A 22484-nucleotide genomic window follows, 5' to 3' on the forward strand; every position below is an offset into this window, starting at 1 on the left:
GAAATTTAAAAAAAGACATTCGTCTCGCGGAAGTGACGATCGTTAAAATTAAGTGACGTCAAATTGTGTTTTGTTGACATATGTTTGTGAAAGACAAAACAGTGGAAGCCCACGAATGATCTCTAGCTATTTAGCTGGCCAGCTACTGTTAGTTAGGTTGTTATCAACCCTTAATAGCTATTAGTTAAATATATAATATTGGTTATTCCAATAGCTCGACAAATAACGTTGAAGTCCAGGCCACTTGAATTTAAAATTCTGCGAATGGACCGTGAAGGGAACAATAACGTTAATAGTAGTACATCAAGGCAAGGATAAACAAGTAACGTTAACTGACTGGCAAGCAAGAACATAAGCTGATCGAGGTAAGAACAGTTAGCTACCTTGCTAGATAGTTAGCTACTTGGTAGTTTGTTGCTGCCTTTGTTGGTGTTAGGTAACGTTAACCATTCAACGTCACATTGTAATGCTACGTATCTAACTAACGTTAACTAGCATAATAGCTACAGTAGCAAGCTGTCCCCAGCTGTCTGATTTTGCTTTAGCGAATGTTAGCTAGCTAACGTTAGTTATCTGTAAAATGACTGGTTGGTTGTTGACAACAAGTAACCAACATAACACAATATTTAGTAAATCTAACTAACGTTAGCTATGTAACGTTATGCCTATTTCTGTTAGCTAGCCAACGTTACCTGTCACACTGTCGTGAACACGACTGCTAGCTAACGTTGGCAAGTTGTATTCCAAGAAAGGCAAGAATGCATAGAAAACCAAATAGACCAGATATTTTAAATCTAACGTTACACTTACTTGGTTATCTAACCCTCCAGTTGAATGTTGTTGATAGCTCATCTTGCTGTGAACTGTCTCACACAGCTGACATCATCTATGTAGTGTGTGTTCACTGTGTCTGACACTCGTCGTTGATGAATGCTGCTCCTTTCAATCCACACCACAATAACACTGTGTGTGTTCCCAACTTGCCTATTGGAGGAGGTACAGGGGAGAATGTGAAGGACAATGGCGAACTTTGAAGCTTACCAGGAGTACCAGCGGATTGATGACTTTGAGGAGGACTCACCTCCCGGGGAGGAGGACCTATTAGTGCATGTGCCAGAGGGCCTGAGTGGTACTGTACTGGTTATATTATAACGTAATATATATTGTTCTATCAGGGATAGACATAAAGGCTATGTTATTGTATAATATGATTTTGTGTGATAATGTGATTCCTTGTAATGACACAGTACTACTATTTCCTATAAGCCCAGGCTCTAGATTCACTTAAAGTTGTTGTTTTCTTCAAATCATACCTGATTACTACTGTTATTGCTGTTTTGTTGAACAAAAGTAATGGTTTCATTAAGTCTCAATGTTACATTTATTCCCATCCCTAATTTGCAGACTCATGGCACCATATCAAGAATCTGGACAACTTCTTTACAAGAATATCCTTTTAAGACATTTTTGTGATAAACATGTTTCTCTGGCAATATACAGTACCAGTCAAAAGTTTGGACACCTACTCATTCAAGGGTTTTTCTTTATTATTATTATTTTTTACATTGTAGAATAATAGTGAAGAGATCACAACTATGAAATGACACATGGAATACTGTAGTAACCAAAAAAGTGCTATAAACAAATCAAAATATATTTTAGATTCTTCAAAGTAGCCACCTTGATGACAGCTTTGCACACTCTTGGTATTCTCTCAGCCTGCTTCACCTGGAATGCTTTTCTTCACCTGGAATGCTTTTCCGGTCTTGAAGGAGTTCCCACATACTTGTTGGCTGCTTTTCCTTCACTCTGCGGTCCAACTCATCCCAAACCATCTCAGTTGGGTTGAGGTCGGGTGATTGTGGAGGCCAGGTCATTTGATGCAGTGTAACAGTTTAGCTTCTGTCCCTCTCCTTGCTCCTACCTGGTCTCGAACCAGGGACCCTCTGCACACATCGACAACAGTCACCCTCGAAGCATCGTTACCCATCGCTCCACAAAAGCCGCGGCCCTTGCAGAGAAAGGGGAACCACTACTTCAAGGTCTCAGAGCGAGTGACATCACCAATTGAAACGCTATTAGCACGCACCCCGCTAACTAGCTAGCCATTTCACATCAGTTACACTCATCCCCCTTTTGACTTCCTCCTTTTCCGCAGCAACCAGTGATCCGGGTCAACAGCATCAATGTAACAGTTTTGCTTCCGTCCCTCTCCTCGCCCCTACCTGGGCTCAAACCAGGGACCCTCTGCACACATCAACAACTGCCTCCCACAAAGCATCGTTACCCATCGCTCCACAAAAGCCGTGGCCCTTGCAGAGCAAGGGGAACAACTACTTCAAGGTCTCAGAGCGAGTGATGTCACCGATTGAAACGCTATTAGCGCACACCCCGCTAACTAGCTAGCCATTTCACATCGGTTACAGCAGCACTCCATCACTCTCCTTCTTGGTCAAATAGCTCTTACACAGCGTTGAGATGTGTTGGGTCATTGTCCTGTTGAAAAACAAATGATAGTCCTACTAAGTGTAAACCAGATGGGATGGTGTATCGCTGCAGAATGCTGTGGTAGCCATGCTGGTTACGTGTGCCTTGAATTCTAAATAAGTTACAGACAGTGTCACCAACAAAGCACCATCACACCTCCTCCTCCATGCTTCACGGTGGTAACCACACATGTGGCGATCGTCCGTTCACTTAGTCTGCATCTCACAAAGACATGGCGGTTGGAACCAAAATTCTCAAATTTGGACTCATCAGACCAAAGGACAGATTTCCAACGGTCTAATGTCCATTGCTTGTGTTTCTTGGCCCAAGCATGTCTCTTCTTCTTATTGGTGTCCTTTAGTAGTGGTTTCTTCACAGCAATTTGACCATGAAGGCCTGATTCATGCAGTCTCCTCTGAATAGTTGATGTTGAGATGTGTCTGTTACTTGAACTTTGTCAAGCATTTATTTGGGCTGCAATTTCTGAGGCTGGTAACTCTAATGAACTTATCTTCCGCAGCAGAGGTAACTCTGGGTGTTCCTTTCCTGTCGCGGTCCTCATGAGAGCCAGTTTCACAGCGCTTGATGATTTTAGCAACTGCACTTGAGAAACTTTCAAAGTTCTTGACATTTTACGTATTGACATACCTTCATGTCTTAACTTCTCTAGGATAGGGGGCAGCATTTTCACTTTTGAATAAATAGCGTGCCCAATTTCAACTTCCTTCTACTCATCCCCAGAATATAAGATATGCATATTATTAGTAAATTTGGATAGAAAACACTCTGAAGTTTCTAAAACAGTTTGAATCATGTCTGTGAGTATAACAGAACTTATGTAGCAGGCAAAACCCCGAGGACTAACCATTCAGATTTTTGTTTTTTTTAGGTCACTGTCTGTTCAATGAAGTTTCATTGGGATGCTAGATTTCTAATCAACCTGTTTGCAGTTCCTACCGCTTCCACTGGATGTCACCAGTCTTTGGAAATAGGTTGAGGTTATTCCTTTGTGCAATGAAGAAGTACGGCCATCTGGAATCAGTGTWACGTTATGTGTACTGTTTGAGAGTTGCGCAAGACTAGAAAAGTAGCGTTAGTTTGTTGTCCTCCTGTATTGAAAACAGATAGACCCGTCTTCAATTTGATCGATTATTAACGTTTACAAATACCTTAAGTTGTATTACAAAAGTAGTTTGAAATGTTTTGGCAAAGTTTAGAGGTAAGTTTTGAGATATTTTGTAGTGACGTTGCGCAAATTGGAAGCTGTTTTTTTCTGGATCAAACGCGCCAAATAAATTGACAATTTGGATATATATGGACGGAATTATTCGAACAAAAGGACCATTTGTGATGTTTATGGGACATATTGGAGTGCCAACAAAAGAAGCTCGTCAAAGGTAAGGCATGATTTATATTTTATTTCTGCGTTTTGTGTTGCGCCTGCAGGGTTGAAATATGCTACACTCTATTTGTTTACTGTTGTGCTATCATCAGATAATAGCATCTTATGCTTTCGCCGAAAAGCCTTTTTGAAATCTGACATGTTGGCTGGATTCACAACGAGTGTAGCTTTAATTTGGTATCTTACATGTGTGATTTAATGAAAGTTTGATTTTATATAATTTTTTTGAATTTGGCGCTCTACATTTTCCCTGGCTATTGGCCAAGTGGGACGCAAGCGTCCCACATATCCCAGAGAGGTTAAAGTAATGATGGACTGTCGTTTCTCTTTGCTTATTTGAGCTGTTCTTGCCATAATATGGACTTGGTCTTTTACCAAATAGGGCTATCTTCTGTATACCACCCCTACCTTGTCACAATACAACTGATTGGCTCAAACGCATTAAGAAGGAAAGAAATTCCATAAAGTAACTTTTAACAAGGCACACCTGTTAATTGAAATGCATTCCAGGTGACTACCTCATGAAGCTGGTTGAGAGAATGGCAAGACTGTGCAAAGCTGTCATCAAGTCAAAGGGTACTTTGAAGAATCTTAAATATAAAATATATTTAGATTTTTTTGGTTACTACATGATTCCATATATGAAATGTCATAGTTTTGATGTCTTCACTATTATTCTACAATGTAGAAAAAAGTAAAAATAAAGAAAAACCCTTGAATGAGTAGGTGTATCCAAACTTTTGACTGGTACTGTGTAGCTTATTGTTTTGGAAATAAGCATTACTTTCAGTATGATGTTTAAAATTGCAGCTTTATCATGTCTGTTATCATTTTTATCACCTAACAATCTCATTTAGAAAGGAGCAATTTTAAACACCACTTTGACATTAATATGATTCTGACAGTACGATGTGGCTGTAAATAAATGCAACTCGTGATGCACAGTGACTTTAAATAAGAGACTTGCCTCAGGAGAACGACTTTCAATTATGTGTGTCCTTCCAGAACGTCCTCTGTACTTTAATGATATTGATGCCATACTGGTTCACTTTACGTTGCTTTGTTGTGGTTTTGTTTCTCTGTAATGGATGTATTAAGTCTACTTAAAAAAACCTACATCATGGTTGTTATTTGATTAGCCATCAATGATTACTTCAAGAGTGGTTGTTTTGTAGGCTATGACAAAAAAAACACTTGACTCCGTTTTCCTTAACTCAAATTTCCACATCTATCAGTTTCATCAGAAAAATGGCTTTGCTTGTATGATGTTATCAGAGTTCTTTGAACTTTTGTAAGTATATCCATTTATTTACAAACCTCATGTTAATGTAAGATTGTTTCAAGACAATATTCAAAGTTTATATCAGCTAATGTTTAACCCCAACATCTCAAACTCCTTATTGCAGTCAGTTCCTGTTTGTGGTCACTTTCACAACATTCCTCTTCAACTGTGTGGAGTATGATATACTGTTTGCCAACCGGGCAGTGAACCACACAGGACCTGGCCAGAACCCCCTGGACAGGAACAAGGTCTCTCTGCCTGATGCCATCCTACCAAGCCAGCAGTGCACTGAGAGGTAGGTCAATCAGCATTGGCTTAATAGATGGATTGGTAGCCTATAGATGCGTGGATGGCTATAAGAATGTGTAGTTGAGGTAGAAGTAGTTGTCCTTGTTGCCAGTTCAGGTTTATTGTTTTTGTACATGATCCCTCAGAAACAAATCTGAGTGCTTGACTTCTGACGTACCCCTTGTCTTACCACTACAACGCCTCTCCCCCATGTGACCTACTTGTTATGTGTATTTACTGACATGTATGTGTAACTGATAGATGCACACACACACTACTTGTTAATGTTTTTACATGTATGTCAATTGTAAAGTATTTTGTCTGTAATGTCTTATTCGTTATATGTCGGACCCCAGTAAGACTAGCTGTCACTAATGGGGATCCCAAAATCACTGCCAATGCCAGAATGTAAATCCTTCTCCATGACATTGGTTATTTTATCCTCTTGTGACTAGACAGAATTATACCAGGGTATACATCTCAGAGCCTGCAGAACTTCATCAGGCCTAAAAAGGGAATTTCCAGCAAAATGTAATGATGACCAATAATTCTGAGGCTAATGTTTGCTTATTGGGTTGTGTCAGATGAGGTTTTACTGTAAGACATGCTCACATTCATAGAGATACACTGTGGAGCGCAGAGCTCTGGCCTACTTTCACATTGCCTGTGGGTTATACTTCCACTCAGAACATTATGATGAAGAAATCATTTTCTTGTTTATCAGAGATGCTAATTGCGATATGAGCTCTTTGAGTGGTGAAGTCTTATCATTGTCATTTCCTATTATCTAATTGGAAGTTGACATTAATTTAATTAATTTGGAGTGCTATTGGCATGTAAGTCTAATTGTGTTCAATGGACTGAGGTAGGGCTGCTGTTTTAATAAAATTTGATCCAAAGTTGTTTTAGTTAGCCTTGTGTGCTGTGAACTAGGTGAACCCTTGTGTTGAAGAGCTTAGTTAGTTAGACCTACCGAGCAAAGGCTTTGGTAGTCATGACTTCTCTGTCAAAGACAAATCTGAAGTATAAATTAAGTTCCCTGCAACTACATTTGAATAGTTTATTTCAAAATACTAAATCATCCGCATAGCCTCGGCCTAAAACACTTGGAAACACGAGGCAAGTTGCAACACCGTCAGCCTGTAGTTGATGACAGGTTCTTGAAGCAGGTTATTTGTGTATCAGTGCACTGTGTTCAGAGTAATACCAGGGAAAACAATGTAATGGATAGCCCCTACATGGTAAGTCTCACACAGGGACAGCTCACTGAGTAGCTGAAAGGAGTCACTCTTGAGGTCTGGGCAGGCAGTCTGTGTACCCCATGACACACCTAAGCTCTGCTGCTAGACCCAGTCCCCTCCACCCCCGCCACATTTCTTTCCAAGATGGATAAACAAGCTTTCTTGTTTTCATATCATTAATCTGGTTCTGCACACAAACACAATCTTAGGCTGACCCCCCCGAATCCCTTCTCTAAGAGCCCTCCATGACTGAATGGGTGTTTAGACGGAAGATGATGACACACCACTGCTAGGAATTCTAATCGAGGAACAGCATGTCCCATCACTTAAAACCACAGACTTTGCCTGCTCTCCCATCCTCCCCCTAACTCCTCTCTATTTTACCATTTTGAATTGGTCTGGAAATGAAAAAGATGTCACACAAATCCGGAAGTAGCCTAACTTTGTCACGTTGTTTGTTTTAGTTTTTTTATTTCCAAATTAAACTCCTGAATGTATGTTTATGTTCATTGTTCATTCTCCTGAATATGTTTACCAGGGTGGTTACCTAGATCAGGGGTTCCCAAACTTCCAGCATTAGGGAACACCCCCCCCCCACCCCCCCACTAATGATGCACTACCCAATTTTTTTATTGCACCTTGTGCATTCTACTATTTAAACTTTAAAGAGTAAGTTGAAAAGTGAACTAAGTTCCTTTAAAAAAAAAAAAAAAATAGGAGTTTAGGAACTACTGAGCTAGATCATAACCTGTGTGTGACTTGTTCTGTGTTTTGAAAAGACATGGGATACTTAAAAGTTTACCAGCTGGTTCTCAGCAGCTCTCTGATACGCAGGAGAGACAACGTTAGTCGGACATAACCAAGCCACAAACCTTAAACAGGAGTTAATTTACCTAAGATACCTCTCAGGCCCAACAACATACATTACAACATAAGGTTGGCTCAGGTCACCTGTGAGGAGTCTTAAACTAACAGATTTATAAGGCTTCTTTACTCTAATTTGTAGATAGTTAGTTATGGTCATACATCAATGATGCAAATAAATAATTTTGACCTTCTATGCATGGCCTGCATCATCATCCAAAGGGGTATAGTAGTAGGTGCCAGGTGCACCTGTTTGACTGTCAAGAACTGCAACGCTGCTGGGTTTTTCACGCTCAACAGTTTCCCTTGTGTATCAGGAATGGTCCATCACCCAAAGGACATCCAGCCAACTTGACACAACTGCGAGAAGCATTGGAGTCAACATGGGCCAGCATCCCTGTGGGATGCTTTCAACACCTTGTAGAGTCCATGCCCTGACGAATTGAGACTGTTCTGACGGCAAAGGGGGTACAACTCAATATTAGGAAGGTGTTCCTAATGTTTTATAACCTCTATACACATGCATTTTCCATTCATTGAAATCAACCTCTAATGTCAAACAGAGACTACAAATATGAATTATTTCATCCCTTCTTTTCCCCAGGATCCAGGAGAACAGTTGGATCATCTTCCTGCTCATCATGGCGACCATCTTCTGGGTCTACCGGATGATCAAGGTCTTCTGCAACATCCTCAGCTACTGGGAGATACGCCAGTTCTACATCAAAGCACTGAAGATCAGCATGGTAAGGCATTTTTTTATGTCCACTGAATATAAGGGGTTGACATACAGGTTTCAGTGACCAGGAATAACACATTAAGGGATAATTGTATTTTACTTTTGATCCTAGAGTCTCATGAAACAGTGGTATGCCGATTTTGTTTTCAGATCGTTTTAGCTTACTGTAGTTGTCAGTTTCCTTGGAATCCATTGGTTTCAAAAGATATAAAGAAAAATGTTTGTTATACCCACCCAGCTTACCTGTAACTTACAGTGTCCCTCATATCAGGGTACAAAGTCTGAACACCTTTGACCTCTCCCCTTTCTAGGATGAGCTGTGTAACTTCACATGGCAGGAGGTCCAGGACCGTCTGATCAGCCTGCAGCGGGAGCAGCAGATGTGTATCCACAAGAAGGAGCTAACTGAGCTGGACATCTACCACCGCATCCTGCGCTTCAAGAACTACATGGTAGCCATGGTCAATAAGTCCCTGTTACCTGTACAGCTTCAGCTCCCCCTTCTGGGAAACCTGGTGTTCCTCACCCAGGGCCTCAAGTACAACTTTGAGCTGATTCTCTTCTGGGGTCCGGGGTCGCTGTTCCAGAACAAATGGAACCTGCACCCCAAGTACAAGCGAGCAGGGAACCGTCTGGAGCTGGCCCAGCAGCTGAGCCGGGTCATTCTTCTACTAGGCGTGGCCAACCTGCTCCTCTGCCCCTTCATCCTGGTGTGGCAGGTGCTCTACGCCTTCTTCAGCTACACCGAGGTCATCAGGAGGGAGCCAGGGAGTCTAGGAGCACGCCGCTGGTCTATGTTCGGCCGCCTCTACCTGCGCCACTTCAATGAGCTGGACCACGAGCTGCACGGCAGGCTAGGCCGCGGCTACAAGCCCATCTCCAAGTACATGAACTTGTTCACCTCGCCGCTCCTCACCGTGCTGGCCAAGAACGTGGCGTTCTTCTCGGGCTCGGTGCTGGCCGTGCTCATCGCACTGACTGTGTATGATGAGGATGTCTTGACCGTGCAGCACATCCTGACCGCCATCACCGTGCTGGGAGTGGTTATCACCATCACCAGGTAAGCCACGGGACAGGGGGAATGGTTACCTCTCGGAATGATCTTGCAGTGATTTGTGGCTGTGTATCATTTGAAAAAGTTGTTCCTTACCCCTTCCCATTGCAGAGTTGGTATGCAACAGCTCCACCTAGATTCCACCATATTGTTGTCACCCCACCAGTTCTAACAGACAGTAATGAGCGAGGGAGCAGAAGGGAACGTCTTTGTTAGAGAACATTTCAGCCTATGTTAAACCCCCAGACATACCAGTCTGTCCATAATCCATATAATATGTTGTGTTAAATAGAGAGATGATGTCTGTGAATATGCCCTCCTCCTAGGTCCTTCATCCCAGACGAACACATGGTGTGGTGCCCGGAGCAGCTGCTGCAGTGTGTGCTGGCTCACATCCACTACATGCCAGACCACTGGAGGGGCAACGCCAACAAGAGCGAGACCCGGGACGAGGTGGCACAGCTGTTCCAGTACAAAGCGGTGGGTGAGAAGGGCCAGATAGTAAATAGAGACTGCTCATTGGCTGCAGCTTAGATAGAATGGAACTACTGAACTATTCAGAGTGTACAAAACATTAGGAACACCTTCCTAATATTGAGTTACACCCTTTTTGCCCTCAGAACATCCTCAATTCGTCGAGGCATGGACTACAAGATGTCGAAAGCATTCCACAGGGATGCTAGCCCATGTTGACTCCAATGCTTCCCACAATTGTCAAGTTGGCTGGATGTCCTTTGGGTGGTGGACCATATTTGATTCACACGGGAAACTGTTGAGCGTGAAAAACCCAGCAGCGTTGCAGTTCTTGACACAAACAGATGCCTGGCACCTACTACCATACACCGTTCAAAGGCACTTAAATCTTTTGTCTTACCCATTCACCTTCTGAATGGCACTAATACACAATCCATGTCTCAATTGTCTCAATGCTTAAAAATCCTTCTTTAAACCTGTCTCCTACCCTTCATATGCACTGATTTGAAGTGGATTTAACAAATGACATCTATAAGGAATCATAGGTTTCACCTGGATTCAGCTGGTCAGTGTATGATTTTATGACATACGATCTGAAATTGAAATGCTCTTGTAACTAGGGCTGTTGCGGTGGCCGTATTACCGCCACACTGGCGGTCATGAGTCATGAAGGCAGTCAAATTCCACATGACCGTTTAGTCACGGTAATTAGGCTTCTCCAAGCTCTGATTCTGCTGCTGGTCATTAGTAGCCTACCAAACTTGGTAACTGTCACTCTGACATCAATGCAAATCTAATCAAAAATCTAATCAAACACTTCATGAGAGCTCATGTTGCGCAACATTTCTATAGGCTATGTAATTGTGGAAGAAAACAGTGATGGCAGCTAATAAAAATAGGAGGATCCTATTAGCTTTCTATAGGCTAAGCTTACTATATTTATTTCTCAACTTTCCTAATATTAAGCTCATTGCTTCTCTTTACAACTGGAGTATAGCCTACCTGGCTGGCATGAAAATGAACCATGGGAAAAAGCGTCCTCCATTCGCTATTTAAGTACATAGATGACATGTCTTTTTTCCCGCTGCCCCTGTTTCGATACAGGTGCATGATAATGGTCTATTCTAAATCAAAAGAAATGTCACATATATATATTATTTAGTATACACTACTGGTCAAACGTTTTAGACACCCACTCATTCAAGGGTTATTCTTTTTACTATTTGCTATATTGTAGAATAATTGTGAAGACATCAAAACTATGAAATAACACATGGAATCATGTAGTAATCAAAAAGTGTTAAACAAATCAAAATATATTTGAGGTTCTTCTAGCCACCTTTTGCCTTTGACAGCTTCGCACACTCTTGGCATTCTCTCAACCAGCTTCACCTGGAATGCTTTTCCAACAATCTTCAAGGTGTTCCCACATATGCTGAGCACTTGTTGGCTGCTTTTCCTTCACTCTGCAGTCCCACTCATCCCAAACCATTTCAATTTGGTTGAGGTCGGGGGATTGTGGAGGCCAGGTCATCTGATGCAGCACTCCATCATTCTCATTCTTGGTAAAATAGCCTTTACACAGCCTGGAGGTGTGTTGGGCCATGGTCCTGTTGAAAAACAAATGATAGTTTTTCCAAATGATAGCCCAAACCAGATGGGATGGTGTATCACTGCAGAATGCTGGTTAACTGCCTTGAATGCTAAATAAATCAGACAGTGTCACCAGCAAAGCACCACCACACCGTAACACCTCCTCCATGCTTTACAGTGGGAAATATACATGCAGAGATCGTCCGTTCATCTACTCTGCATCTCTCAAAGACACGGTGGTTGGAACCAAAATTCTCAAATTTGGACATTAGAGCAATGGAAATATTTCCACCGGTCTGCTCGTGTTTCTTGGCCCAAGCAAGTCTCTTTTTATTATTGGTGTCCTTTAGTAGTGGTTTCTTTGCAGGAATTTGACCATGAAGGCCTGATTCACACAGTCTAGTTGATGTTGAGATTTTTATTTAACCTTTATTTAACTAGGCAAGTCCAGTTAAGAACAAATTCTTATTTATAATGACGGCCTACACCGGCCAAACCCAGACGACGCTGGGCCAATTGTGCTCCGCCATATGGGACTCCCAATCACGGCTGGTTGTGATACAGCCTGGATTCGAACCAGGGTGTCTGTAGTGACGCCTCTAGCACTGAGATGCAGTGCCTTAGACCGCTGTGCCACTCGGGACATGTTACTTGTACTCTGTGAACCATTTATTGGGCGGCAATTTCTGAGGCTGGTAACTCTAATGAACTTATCCTCTGCAGCAGAGGTAACTCTGGGTCTTCCATTCCTGTGGCGGTCCTCATGAGAGCCAGTTTCATCATAGCGCTTGATGGTTTTTGCGACTGCACTTGAGGAAACTTTAAAAATTCTAGAAATGTTCCCTATTGACCTTCATGTCTTAAAGTAATGTTGGACTGTGGTTTCTCTTTGCATATTTGAGCTGTTCTTGCCATAATATGGACTTGGTCTTTTACCAATATACCCCCCCCTACCTTGTTTGTCACAACACAACTGATTGGCTCAAACACATTAAGAAGGAATGAAATTCCACAAATTAACTTTTAACAAGGAACACCTGTTAATTGAAATGCATTCCAGGTGACTACCTCATGAAGCTGGTTGAGAGAATGCCAAGCGTGTGCAAAGCTGTCATCAAGGCAAAGGGTGGCAACTTTGAAGAATATCAAATATATAATATATTTTGATTTGTTTAACACTTTTTTGGTTACTACATGATTCCATATGTGTTATTTAATAGTTTTGATGTCTTCACTATTATTCTACAAGGTAGAAAATAGTAAAAATAAAGAAAAACCCTTGAATGAGTAGGTGTTCTAAAATGACCGGTGGTGTATGTAAAGACAAGATTAAATGAAGAATAGTCTGATGGGTGACAATATTAGCCTATCACTTGTGAAATATATAATATCACTTGTTACTGATGCCCAGCATCAGAAACAATGTTTGGTTTTTTTGCAACTTTTTGAATCATAGTCGCACATCTCATGTACCCTAGCCCATAGGCCGATATGTTTTAATAAGGTTTGTATCACAACTAAAGTGGCCAAATAACTTTTTTAAATTAATCACATTTGTATGTATTATGGATCCCCGTTAGCTGCTGCCAAAGCAGCAGCTACTCTTCCTGGGGTCCAGCAAAATTAAGGCAGTTAATACAATTTTAAAACATTACAATACATTCTCAGATTTCACAACACACTGTATGCCCTCAGGCCCCTACTCCATCACTACCACATATCTATAGTACTAAATCCATGTGTATGTAGTGTGTGTATGCATGTGTCTGTGCCTATGTTTGTGTTGTTTCACAGTCCCCGCTGTTCCATAAGATGTTTTTTTAATCCATTTTTTAAATCAAATTTTACTGCTTGCATCAGTTACTTGATGTGGAATAGAGTTCCATGTAGTCATGGCTCTATGTAGTACGGTGTGCCTCCCATAGTCTGTTCTGCACTTGGGGTCTGTGAAGAGACCTCTTGTGGCATGTCTTGTGGGGTATTCATGGGTGTCCGAGCTGTGTGCCTGTAGTTTAGACAGACAGCTCGGGGCATGTCAATACCTCTCATAAATACAAGTAGTGATGAAGTCAATCTTTCCCCCACTTTCGGACAGGAGAGATTGACATGCATGTTATTAATATTAGCACTCTGTGTACATCCAAGGGCCAGCCGTGCTGCCCTGTTCTGAGCCAATTGCAATGTCCTTTTTTGTGGCACCTGACCACACGACTGAACAGTAGTCAAGGTGCGACAAAGCTAGGGCCTGTAGGACCTGCCTTGTTGATAGTGTTGTTAAGAAGGCAGAGCATCGCTTTATTATAGACAGACTTCTTAGCTACTACTACTACCCCGTCTTAGCTACTACTGCATCAATATGTTTTGACCATGACAGTTTACATTCTAGTGTTACTCCACGCAGTTTAGTCATCTCAACTTGCTCAATTTCCACATGATTTATTACAAGATTTAGTTGAGGTTTAGGGTTTAGTGAGTATTTTGTTCCAAATACAATGCTTTTAGTTTTAGAAATATTTAGGGCTAACTTATTCCTTGCCACCCACTCTGAAACTAAGTGCAGCTCTTTGTTGAGCGTTGCAGTCATTTCAGTCGCTGTAGTAGCTGACGTGTATAGCATTGAGTCATCCGCATACATAGAAACTCTGGCTTTACTCAAAGTCAGTGGCATGTCGTTAGTAACAATTGAAAAAAGTAAGGGACCTAAACAGCTACCCTGGGGAATTCCTGATTTTACCTGGATTATATTTGATAGGCTTCCATTAAAGAACACCCTCTGTGTTCTGTTAGACAAGTAACTCTTTATCCCCATTATAGCAGGGGGTGTAAAGCCATAACACAAGTTTTTCCAGCAGCAGACTATGATCAATAACGTCAAAAGCTGCACTGAATTCTAACAAGACAGCCCCCACAATCAGTTTATCGTCAATTTCTCTCAGCCAATCATCAGTCATTTGTGTAAGTGCTTGTTGAGTGTCCTTCCCAATAAGCATGCTGAAATTCTGTGAGAAAGAACCAATCATGTGACGGAGAGCAATGCGAGTGAGAGACGAATTGCGCGGATTGCGCAGCCCACTCGGGTAGAAAGGCACAATGCAGCACTCAGGGTCACATAAAACATGAATTGGTTTAGGGTTCATTATCGTCACAAAGAGGATGCTTGTCAAAATGTGAATGAGAGACGATTGGAGTGTGTACAGCCTGCGCAAAAAACAAAGCACAGCTTGTGCCTTTCCAGCAAGTTTTTTCAAATCATCATTAGCGTCTCATCATGCAAACTTACAATGTATTAAAAGTAAAAACATATTGCCCAGTGTTTGTAGAACAACTAAAGTTACATTAATAACTTTAAATGAAGCATATAGGAATACCTATTTCTTTGTTAACCGCTCATCACAGAATAACCACGTGTGCACTCCCTCAAATCGTTTGAAGACAATATTTATATTATGTTCCATTGTATTCTTCATACTATAAAATACTATAAAATAATGCCACGGAATTATACGCAAATCTTGTCTGCTAAATTAACTAGTGTAGCCCATAGCCATTTACAGTTATTTGCTTGACAATCACCGGCTGACGAAATTTCGTGACCGCTACAGCCCTACTTGTAACAGACATGTAAGGGTTTGCTCAAGATTTGCTCAATGCCTCAACAAGTGCTGTAATTGTATTAAGTTATTCTTGTACACTCCAATTCATATGACCTCACCATAATACTGTATGTCACTTCCCACACAGGAACTAATTCATCTTATGCCACTTTAACCATTTGTTTGGGGTACACAATGGAAAGTATTCAGACTTGAGATCAAAGTGCTTAACTTTACTCGCAACTCTCTCATTAACAATCAGTGAATGACATAGGCTATGTGAAAATTCAAGTTAAGGGTGCAGATCTCAAGGCTGAATACCGCCAAATCCTCATCCAGTATTGTCTGTCTTTGTGTCTCTGTGTCTGTCTGTCTGTTTAGCTATTTATCCTGGAGGAGCTGATTAGCCCCATCGTCACGCCCTTCATTCTCATCTTCCTCCTGAGGAACAAGTCCCTGGAGATCATTGACTTCTTCAGGAACTTCACTGTGGAGGTAGTTGGGGTCGGAGACATCTGCTCCTTCGCACAGATGGACATCCGTCGTCATGGAAACCCTCTGGTTAGTGCCTGTAATTTAGGGTATGGGAAAGGGACTTTGATATGGAAAGTATTGTCATTACTTTGTTGAAATGAAGACTCTCACTGCTGTTTTTAGGTCAGTGATCACCAGGTCATCATTATTGCATCAGCAATTAATGTGAATGCGTCCTCTGCTGATATTAGTCACTTATGCATAGTTATTTTATATATATTTTTGTTATTTACCCCCTTTTTCTCCATCATTTCGTGATATCCAATTGCCATCCAATTACTATCTTGTCTCTTCACTGCAACTCCCCAACGGTCTCAGGAGAGGCGAAGGTCAAGTTATGCTTCCTTCAAAACATGACCCGCCAAGCTGCGCTTCTTAACACCCGCTCGCTTAACCCGGAAGCCAGCTACACCAATGTGTCAGAGGAAACACCTTTCAACTGACGACTGAAGTAAAACTGCAGGTGCCCGGCCCGCACAAGGAGTCACTAGAGCGCAATGAGCCAAGTAAAGCCCCCCGGCCAAACCCTCCTCTAACCCGGACGATGCTGGGCCAGTTGTGCGCCGTCCTATGGGACTCCCGATCACGGCCGGTTGTGACACAACCTGGGATGGAACCTCAGGCTGTAGTGACACCCCAACACTGCGATACAAAGGCTTAGACCGCTGCACCACTCGGGAGGCCGCATAGTTAATTGTTTTCAATATTGCATTGTTCCAGTGAGTAATTGTCACATGTTGTCTGTTTCAGTGGATGTCTGAGGGCCAGACGGAGGCGTCTGTGTACCAGCAGGCTGAGAACGGCAAGACTGAGCTGTCCCTGATGCACTTCACCATCAAGAACCCCCGTTGGCAGCCCCCCCAGGAGAGCTCAGTGTTCATCAGCCATCTGAAGGAGAAGGTGCACCAGGACGCCCAGGGAGGACCCCCTACCCAGCTGCTGCTCTCTGAGGCCCCGCTCTGCTCCTCACTGCTCTCCAACGGGTCCGGCAATGAAGTTAGTAACTACAGTAACTCCCCACTACACCCACATCCCCCATCCAGCTAATTCATTGTCAGTCACAGTTAGTACACAGGTAGATATTTGCCTCAACACTATAACGGCAACCCGATTCTGCTAGTCATTCAACTGTTTCATCCAACAATGATGTCAATGTATTGCAATTTGTCTAAGGTTTGTTATTGGATTACAGTATGTTGAGTTATATCTTGACAATTTGCTTGTATACTGACCTCTGGGTTATGTTTTCCTGTCCAGCCTGACAACCTATTGGCAAGTGTCCTGGCCCACCCTGTGCTGACCGCGTCAGGCCTACCAGGCCGAGACCGCCGCTTCGTTCCTCCCAGCACGGCTGCCTCTGCCGCCGCCAGCGTCCTGGCCTCGCTATCCAGCTCCCACTCTCAGCTCCCCCACGCCAGCCGCTCCCGCTCGCATATCCATCTGCCTTCCACCCACCCTGACAGCACCATGTACTGCAGTGACCGCACCATCATCGACAGGTAGGTAGACCGACACCATGCTCTGCAAACACACACTCTGCAAACACACACTCTGCAAACACAACACTGTTGTCTAGGTTCATCCATAACGCAAAAGTGTTGATTGATTTGATACAGTACCCGCTTGTCGAAGGTGCATTATTGATTGAATATGAGGTTAGTTGATAGTCTGTGAATTAAGTGATTAATAACAATGTACTTGGATGTTTGTTTTTAGACTTGCTGATAATAGCTTGTTTTTATTTCCTCAGCATGTCAGCCAGTGATTCTCGAATGAAGAGCACTACATTGCTTTCAGAGTTTGCCTCAGCTGAGATGAGTCTCCATGCTATTTACATGCATGAGGTAGGTAACCTCGAAGAGTTGGCCTCAGGGTCCTTTTTTTCATTTACTTTTCTACACGCACACACACACACCGAGTGTGTGACGTGTGTTCCACTCTGTCCCTAGGTCCACCAACAGAACTCGCTCCCCCACCAGAGGACATTCGGCCAGTGGCAGAACCCAGTGCCAATGAGAGAGCTAAGCAGCAACGCTGGTACGAAACAGTCATTCATCTGTTTTTACTTACGTAAAATCTTGGCTAACGACAGATGGAGCGTGTTTGGTAGTTGATTTTAGCTTATGACATCCAGTTGACCAACTGTCTATGCTCCGACCCTCTATCTACGCAATCAGGTTCTCAGACGCACAGCGTCCACACAGCAGTCAGCCTGTCTAATATGCCCACCCCGCTGCGTCTGGGAGGCTGGACGGAGGAAGAGGAGGGGGATGCAGAGGAAGAGGAAATCCTCAACAGCGGGTCGACTCCTAAGCAGGACTCTAGGAGTAGCTATTGAAGTGCCTTAAATAAATGGGTTTGTTCCATCACATTTCTATTTCCTACACACGGACACTCCTCCATAATCTATAGGCTAATATTGTCCGAAAATTATCTTTTATCTAGTACTACTGTTTTTGCTTTTCTTAAATGTGCAATATGTAGAAATAGCCCTGCCCTTTCCTGTTTTCTAAAATTCTAAAATGTTCGCCAGATTTCAGTTTGTGACATCAAGCAAATGAAGAGAATTGTTGTACCATCTAAACCGCTGTGAAATAGCTTTATAACCAAAAATATGAAATAGCTTTATAACCAAAAATATGAAATAGCTTTATAACCAAAAATGTGAAATAGCTTTATAACCAAAAATATGAAATAGCTTTATAACCAAAAATATGAAATAGCTTTATAACCAAAAATATGAAATAGCTTTATAACCAAAAATATGAAATAGCTTTATAAACAAAAATATGAAATAGCTTTATAACCAAAAATATGAAATAGCTTTATAACCAAAAATATGAAATAGCTTTATAACCAAAAATATTTTTCAGCTGTTTGAAGCTGATGTACAAAACCGAAAGTAAAAAGAAGCAAACATTTAATTTGTGGAGGGGAAACAGAAATATTGCACATATAATGGATCTACTGCTTATTAGACTTGCTTTCTATGACTAAAATGTCTATCTGAAAACAGTCGGGTCATAGACAATTACATTATGGACCTTTAAAAATATATATATATATCCCACAAGGGATGTGTGGCTGACTGTCTTTTCTCTTCTTTTGCAGTGTTTACACTTTCCTTTCTGGATGAACATTGTGGCCTTAGATGATCTTTTTGGAGTATAGGATAGATAGGACCTTTATGACGTCACACAGCACAGGCAGCTGGGGAACTCATTGGATAACCACTGTCTCCATGCCTCTCCTCCTATCACATCAGGAGGTGTTGTCGTCAGGGAAACCAACTGTATGTCTTCCGTCCCTCTCTCCATGTCATTGTTTTGTTATAGAATGTATTTACATCGCTCATAGAGGTGTGTGTGTGTGTGTGTGTGTGTGTGTGTGTGTGTGTGTGTGTGTGTGTGTGTGTGTGTGTGTGTGTGTGTGTGGTGTGAGCGCTTTGGGACTCTGGGAAAGAGTGGCATGCACAGCTAGGACACTTGCAGGGCAGGCTTGAGCATGGTACGCAGCAAAACCTGTCACACTTTTGTTGTGTATTCATGTTTTTTTAATATATATATATAAGTTTGATTTGTGCATTTGGGAGGTTTACAATATGGGTCTGGGTTCACTTTCTCATGGTGGAAATGGTGTCTTTCCTGGTGCTGAAGAGACTATGGAGTGAAGGTGTATCATAGTAGCTTCCTGACCATTTTCACTATATGAGGAAAGTTAAGTGCAAAATTCTACATTGGTGTATTTGGCCCTTACTTTTTGCTTGACATTTGTAAATACACTTTAGCGTCTTACCTCTATATGAATATTTAAGTTTAGTTGTTTTTAGTCCTTGGGGCAGTTTTAATCCTTGGGGAAGATGAAAAGTACTGAAAACAGTGACATGAAGCAGGCTGCAACTATACTACTGCTACTACAGATAGGACCCCACAAGAAAATCTGACAAAAGCCTACAGATGGGCTAGATTAATTAACCACAATTGTAAACTGGATAAAATCTCATTAAAAGCTGCTGTCTGATTTAAATGGGCCTAATATTATTCTCTTTCTTTAAAATCCTGGGTGACTCTAAGACAGGATTCAACATATAATAACTTGATTATTTTGTATCAAAGTATCTTCCATGTACAGTCTCCACTGGCAACAGGGGTGTTATACTTGACAAAGGTACATACATCAAGATTACATATTTGCAGAGGCAGTAACTACATTGTTGTGGGTAGGTATGAGAATAAGCAATGGAGGGTTGCATATTATGTACAGTAAATCAAGAAGTGTTGTTGTATACATTGATTTTGCATGTACTGCTCAACATTTTGTTTACGAAACACTTTCCCCTATGTACACACAAGTGAACTTTATTATTATTTTGCAATTACAGCAATCAGATCTTGAGGGTTAAACCTGCTGGTTTTCTGTTCTACCTGATAGTTAGTTGCACTCACTTGGTGTCCCCGGTCTAAATTAGTCCCTGATTAGAGGGTGCAATGAAAAAATGCAGTGGAACTAACTTTGAAATCCAGAGTTGAGATTGAGGGTTATAGAGGATGATGTGAGCTGGCCAATCAGCGGTATACTCACATTAATATTTTTAATGACCGTTATACACCCACACCATTCTGTTGTTGGGGTATGCCCACACCATTCCAACACAGAATAGCATTCTTTTTTTTAAAGAATTTTACATACTTCATTCAAAAAATGTCAAAGGAAAACAACTATTTCACTCATATTGTAATTAATTATATGTCATATGTCAAATCTGGAAACTGGACAGGTTTTTAATATATTTCATTTAGTATTTATTGTTGAAAAATTATCTTTATAGTAAATGCATTCATACCAAATATGATTGGGATCTAATGTTAATAACTGAATGTCTTAACAGAAATCTTGAAGGCGCCCCATGTAAATCTAACTTGTTTTCCTTAATGTATGTCTCATACAACATTGAACAAAACGGATTTTTGGAATCTTTTTGTTGAATTGCCTTTGACAAAACATATTTGGATATGCAACTTTGAAATGAAACAATCCTTCATGTGTGGTTCAGCACCCCTTGCTGGTTTCATCAGTACAGTACAACTCAAAGGAGAGCAAACTTGTCTGCATGTAAATGCTGAATGTAAACCAGCCATCATCCCTAGAAATAAGTGGCATGATGTATCATTGGTACTGTAGCCAGAACGGCTTATTGAAACATTACACAAAAGCTCCATTACTGCTACTGTATCTATGTCCCACTGATACAATAACCTAGGCCACACCTATATGTATATCTCTGTATCCTCCACAACATTTCAGTCATTTAACAGCTGCTCTTATCCAGAGCGACTTAGTTGCAAGTGCATACATTTTTGTTCTGGTCCCGTGGTAGGAATCAAACCCACAACCCTAGCATTGCAAGCACCATGCTCTACCAACTGAGCCAAACAGGACCACTATTGTAAGACTTTAGAGAGTATATGTGTTTGATGACTTTTTCCCTTCATTTCGTTTTGTTCATTTGTGTTTTGAAGTGGTGTGGATGTAGACATCAACCTAACTATGCTAAGCTAACGTTGACTCAAAAGTTTTGCACTGATTGAAAATAAAAATTATATTGATAGACCTGCATCAAACTAAATTTTAGATCAAGCCGAGGTCTCAAAGGAACAGTGAGTGGAACTCCCATCCTGAATGGCCTCTCTCACTGTGTATATAATAACCATATGTAGGATTGTTATCATCCATAACGTGGGCCTATCACAGACCTGGTTGTTGTTACCTCTGGTCAGCAAAAGTTCACCAATTAGTGGGAAATGTCTGTCAATGTTTTAAGTAACATTATAGGCCTAGTCAATGCCACATATGGTTTTGCTGTTGGTGTTCCATTTGTTTTACTGATGTAATGAGTTTTAGGGGAGACGTGGTAGTTCATGAGTCTTACCAGTTTCCGTAGCTAGATTGCACTGCCTCTCCCTATCTTTTTTTATTTTATTATTTTGCTTTATTTTGAGCAGTGCCTTAGGGTTAGCTTTAGTTCTTATTAGAAGCCATTGAAACCGTCAGAGCTAATTTTACTTTGTATTTTAGCAGCACATAATGTACAGTATTTCTTTTGGCAGGATTGTCATGTTTTGGCACCAAGTATACAGTGGGAATTGTATTCTAATATTGTTGATGAGTCCTGTGTAACATTAACTACAACAGACTGATATTGGACATCAAAGTAGTCAAATCACTTTCACCTGATGACAGAATTAATCTGATCAAAGTGTTTCGTTCTGTACTGTCTGCCTCCCCAGTCCAAAATAATCAGTTGGGGAGGGGAAATGTTCTATACCCTTTTCATTTATGTTTAATTATTATTTAATTCTGTCATTGAGGCTCCCCATTCAATATCATCCCTTCTTATCCACTACAAACCAGTCCCCCAAAAAACTAAAACATTTTGACTGGTACAAGGTGCTACGTTTTCATATTCTAGTGTTAAATAGATTTTGAGCCATCTATTCTTTGTTACTTAGGTTTGTTCTTTTTGTTTGTTTTGTTTAATTTAAGAAACACTAGCTGAGAATGAACAATGCCAAAATAACTTGTTTTTAGCAAAGCTTTATCATACACATTTTATTTGTTTTCAGTAACTGAATAGGCAAAGGAATTCTTATTGTGTGTATTTAATCATTGAAGTGTGTCCCAAGATCTAATGTACTTGATTTGAAATAAAAAATGTAATATACATTCTGTTCTATGCATTTCTTGAGTTTCCTTGGCAATGTTTGCATTGGCACAAACGTTTCAAATACTATTCCTGAACTGCCATGAAACATTTCATAAATAATGCATTGCACAGCCATTCTCTTTTTAAAATGTATTTTGCAGTTTATTAGTGTGATAAACAAACTGGACATAACTAGTAATAATTAACATTCAACAATTGGCATATAAGAA

At 41.1% G+C, this 22484-nt stretch overlaps 1 protein-coding gene across 1 annotated transcript; it reads left to right on the plus strand.

Annotated features, from left to right (window-relative positions):
* Positions 1-83: 83 nt before the first annotated feature.
* Positions 84-22274, plus strand: atg9b (autophagy related 9B). Its single transcript, XM_023977314.2, has 15 exons — positions 84-365; positions 994-1129; positions 1405-1448; positions 5116-5180; positions 5296-5466; positions 8169-8310; positions 8615-9363; positions 9684-9837; positions 15399-15578; positions 16302-16547; positions 16809-17050; positions 17302-17395; positions 17501-17588; positions 17729-17907; positions 18663-22274. Exons 2-14 carry the CDS (start codon positions 1021-1023, stop codon positions 17887-17889), a joined length of 2445 nt encoding a protein of 814 aa, XP_023833082.1. The 5' UTR covers positions 84-365; positions 994-1020; the 3' UTR covers positions 17890-17907; positions 18663-22274.
* Positions 22275-22484: the final 210 nt, after the last annotated feature.

The sequence above is a fragment of the Salvelinus sp. IW2-2015 genome, linkage group LG32 (assembly GCF_002910315.2).
Source record: "Salvelinus sp. IW2-2015 linkage group LG32, ASM291031v2, whole genome shotgun sequence".
Classification (NCBI taxonomy): Eukaryota; Metazoa; Chordata; class Actinopteri; order Salmoniformes; family Salmonidae; genus Salvelinus; species Salvelinus sp. IW2-2015.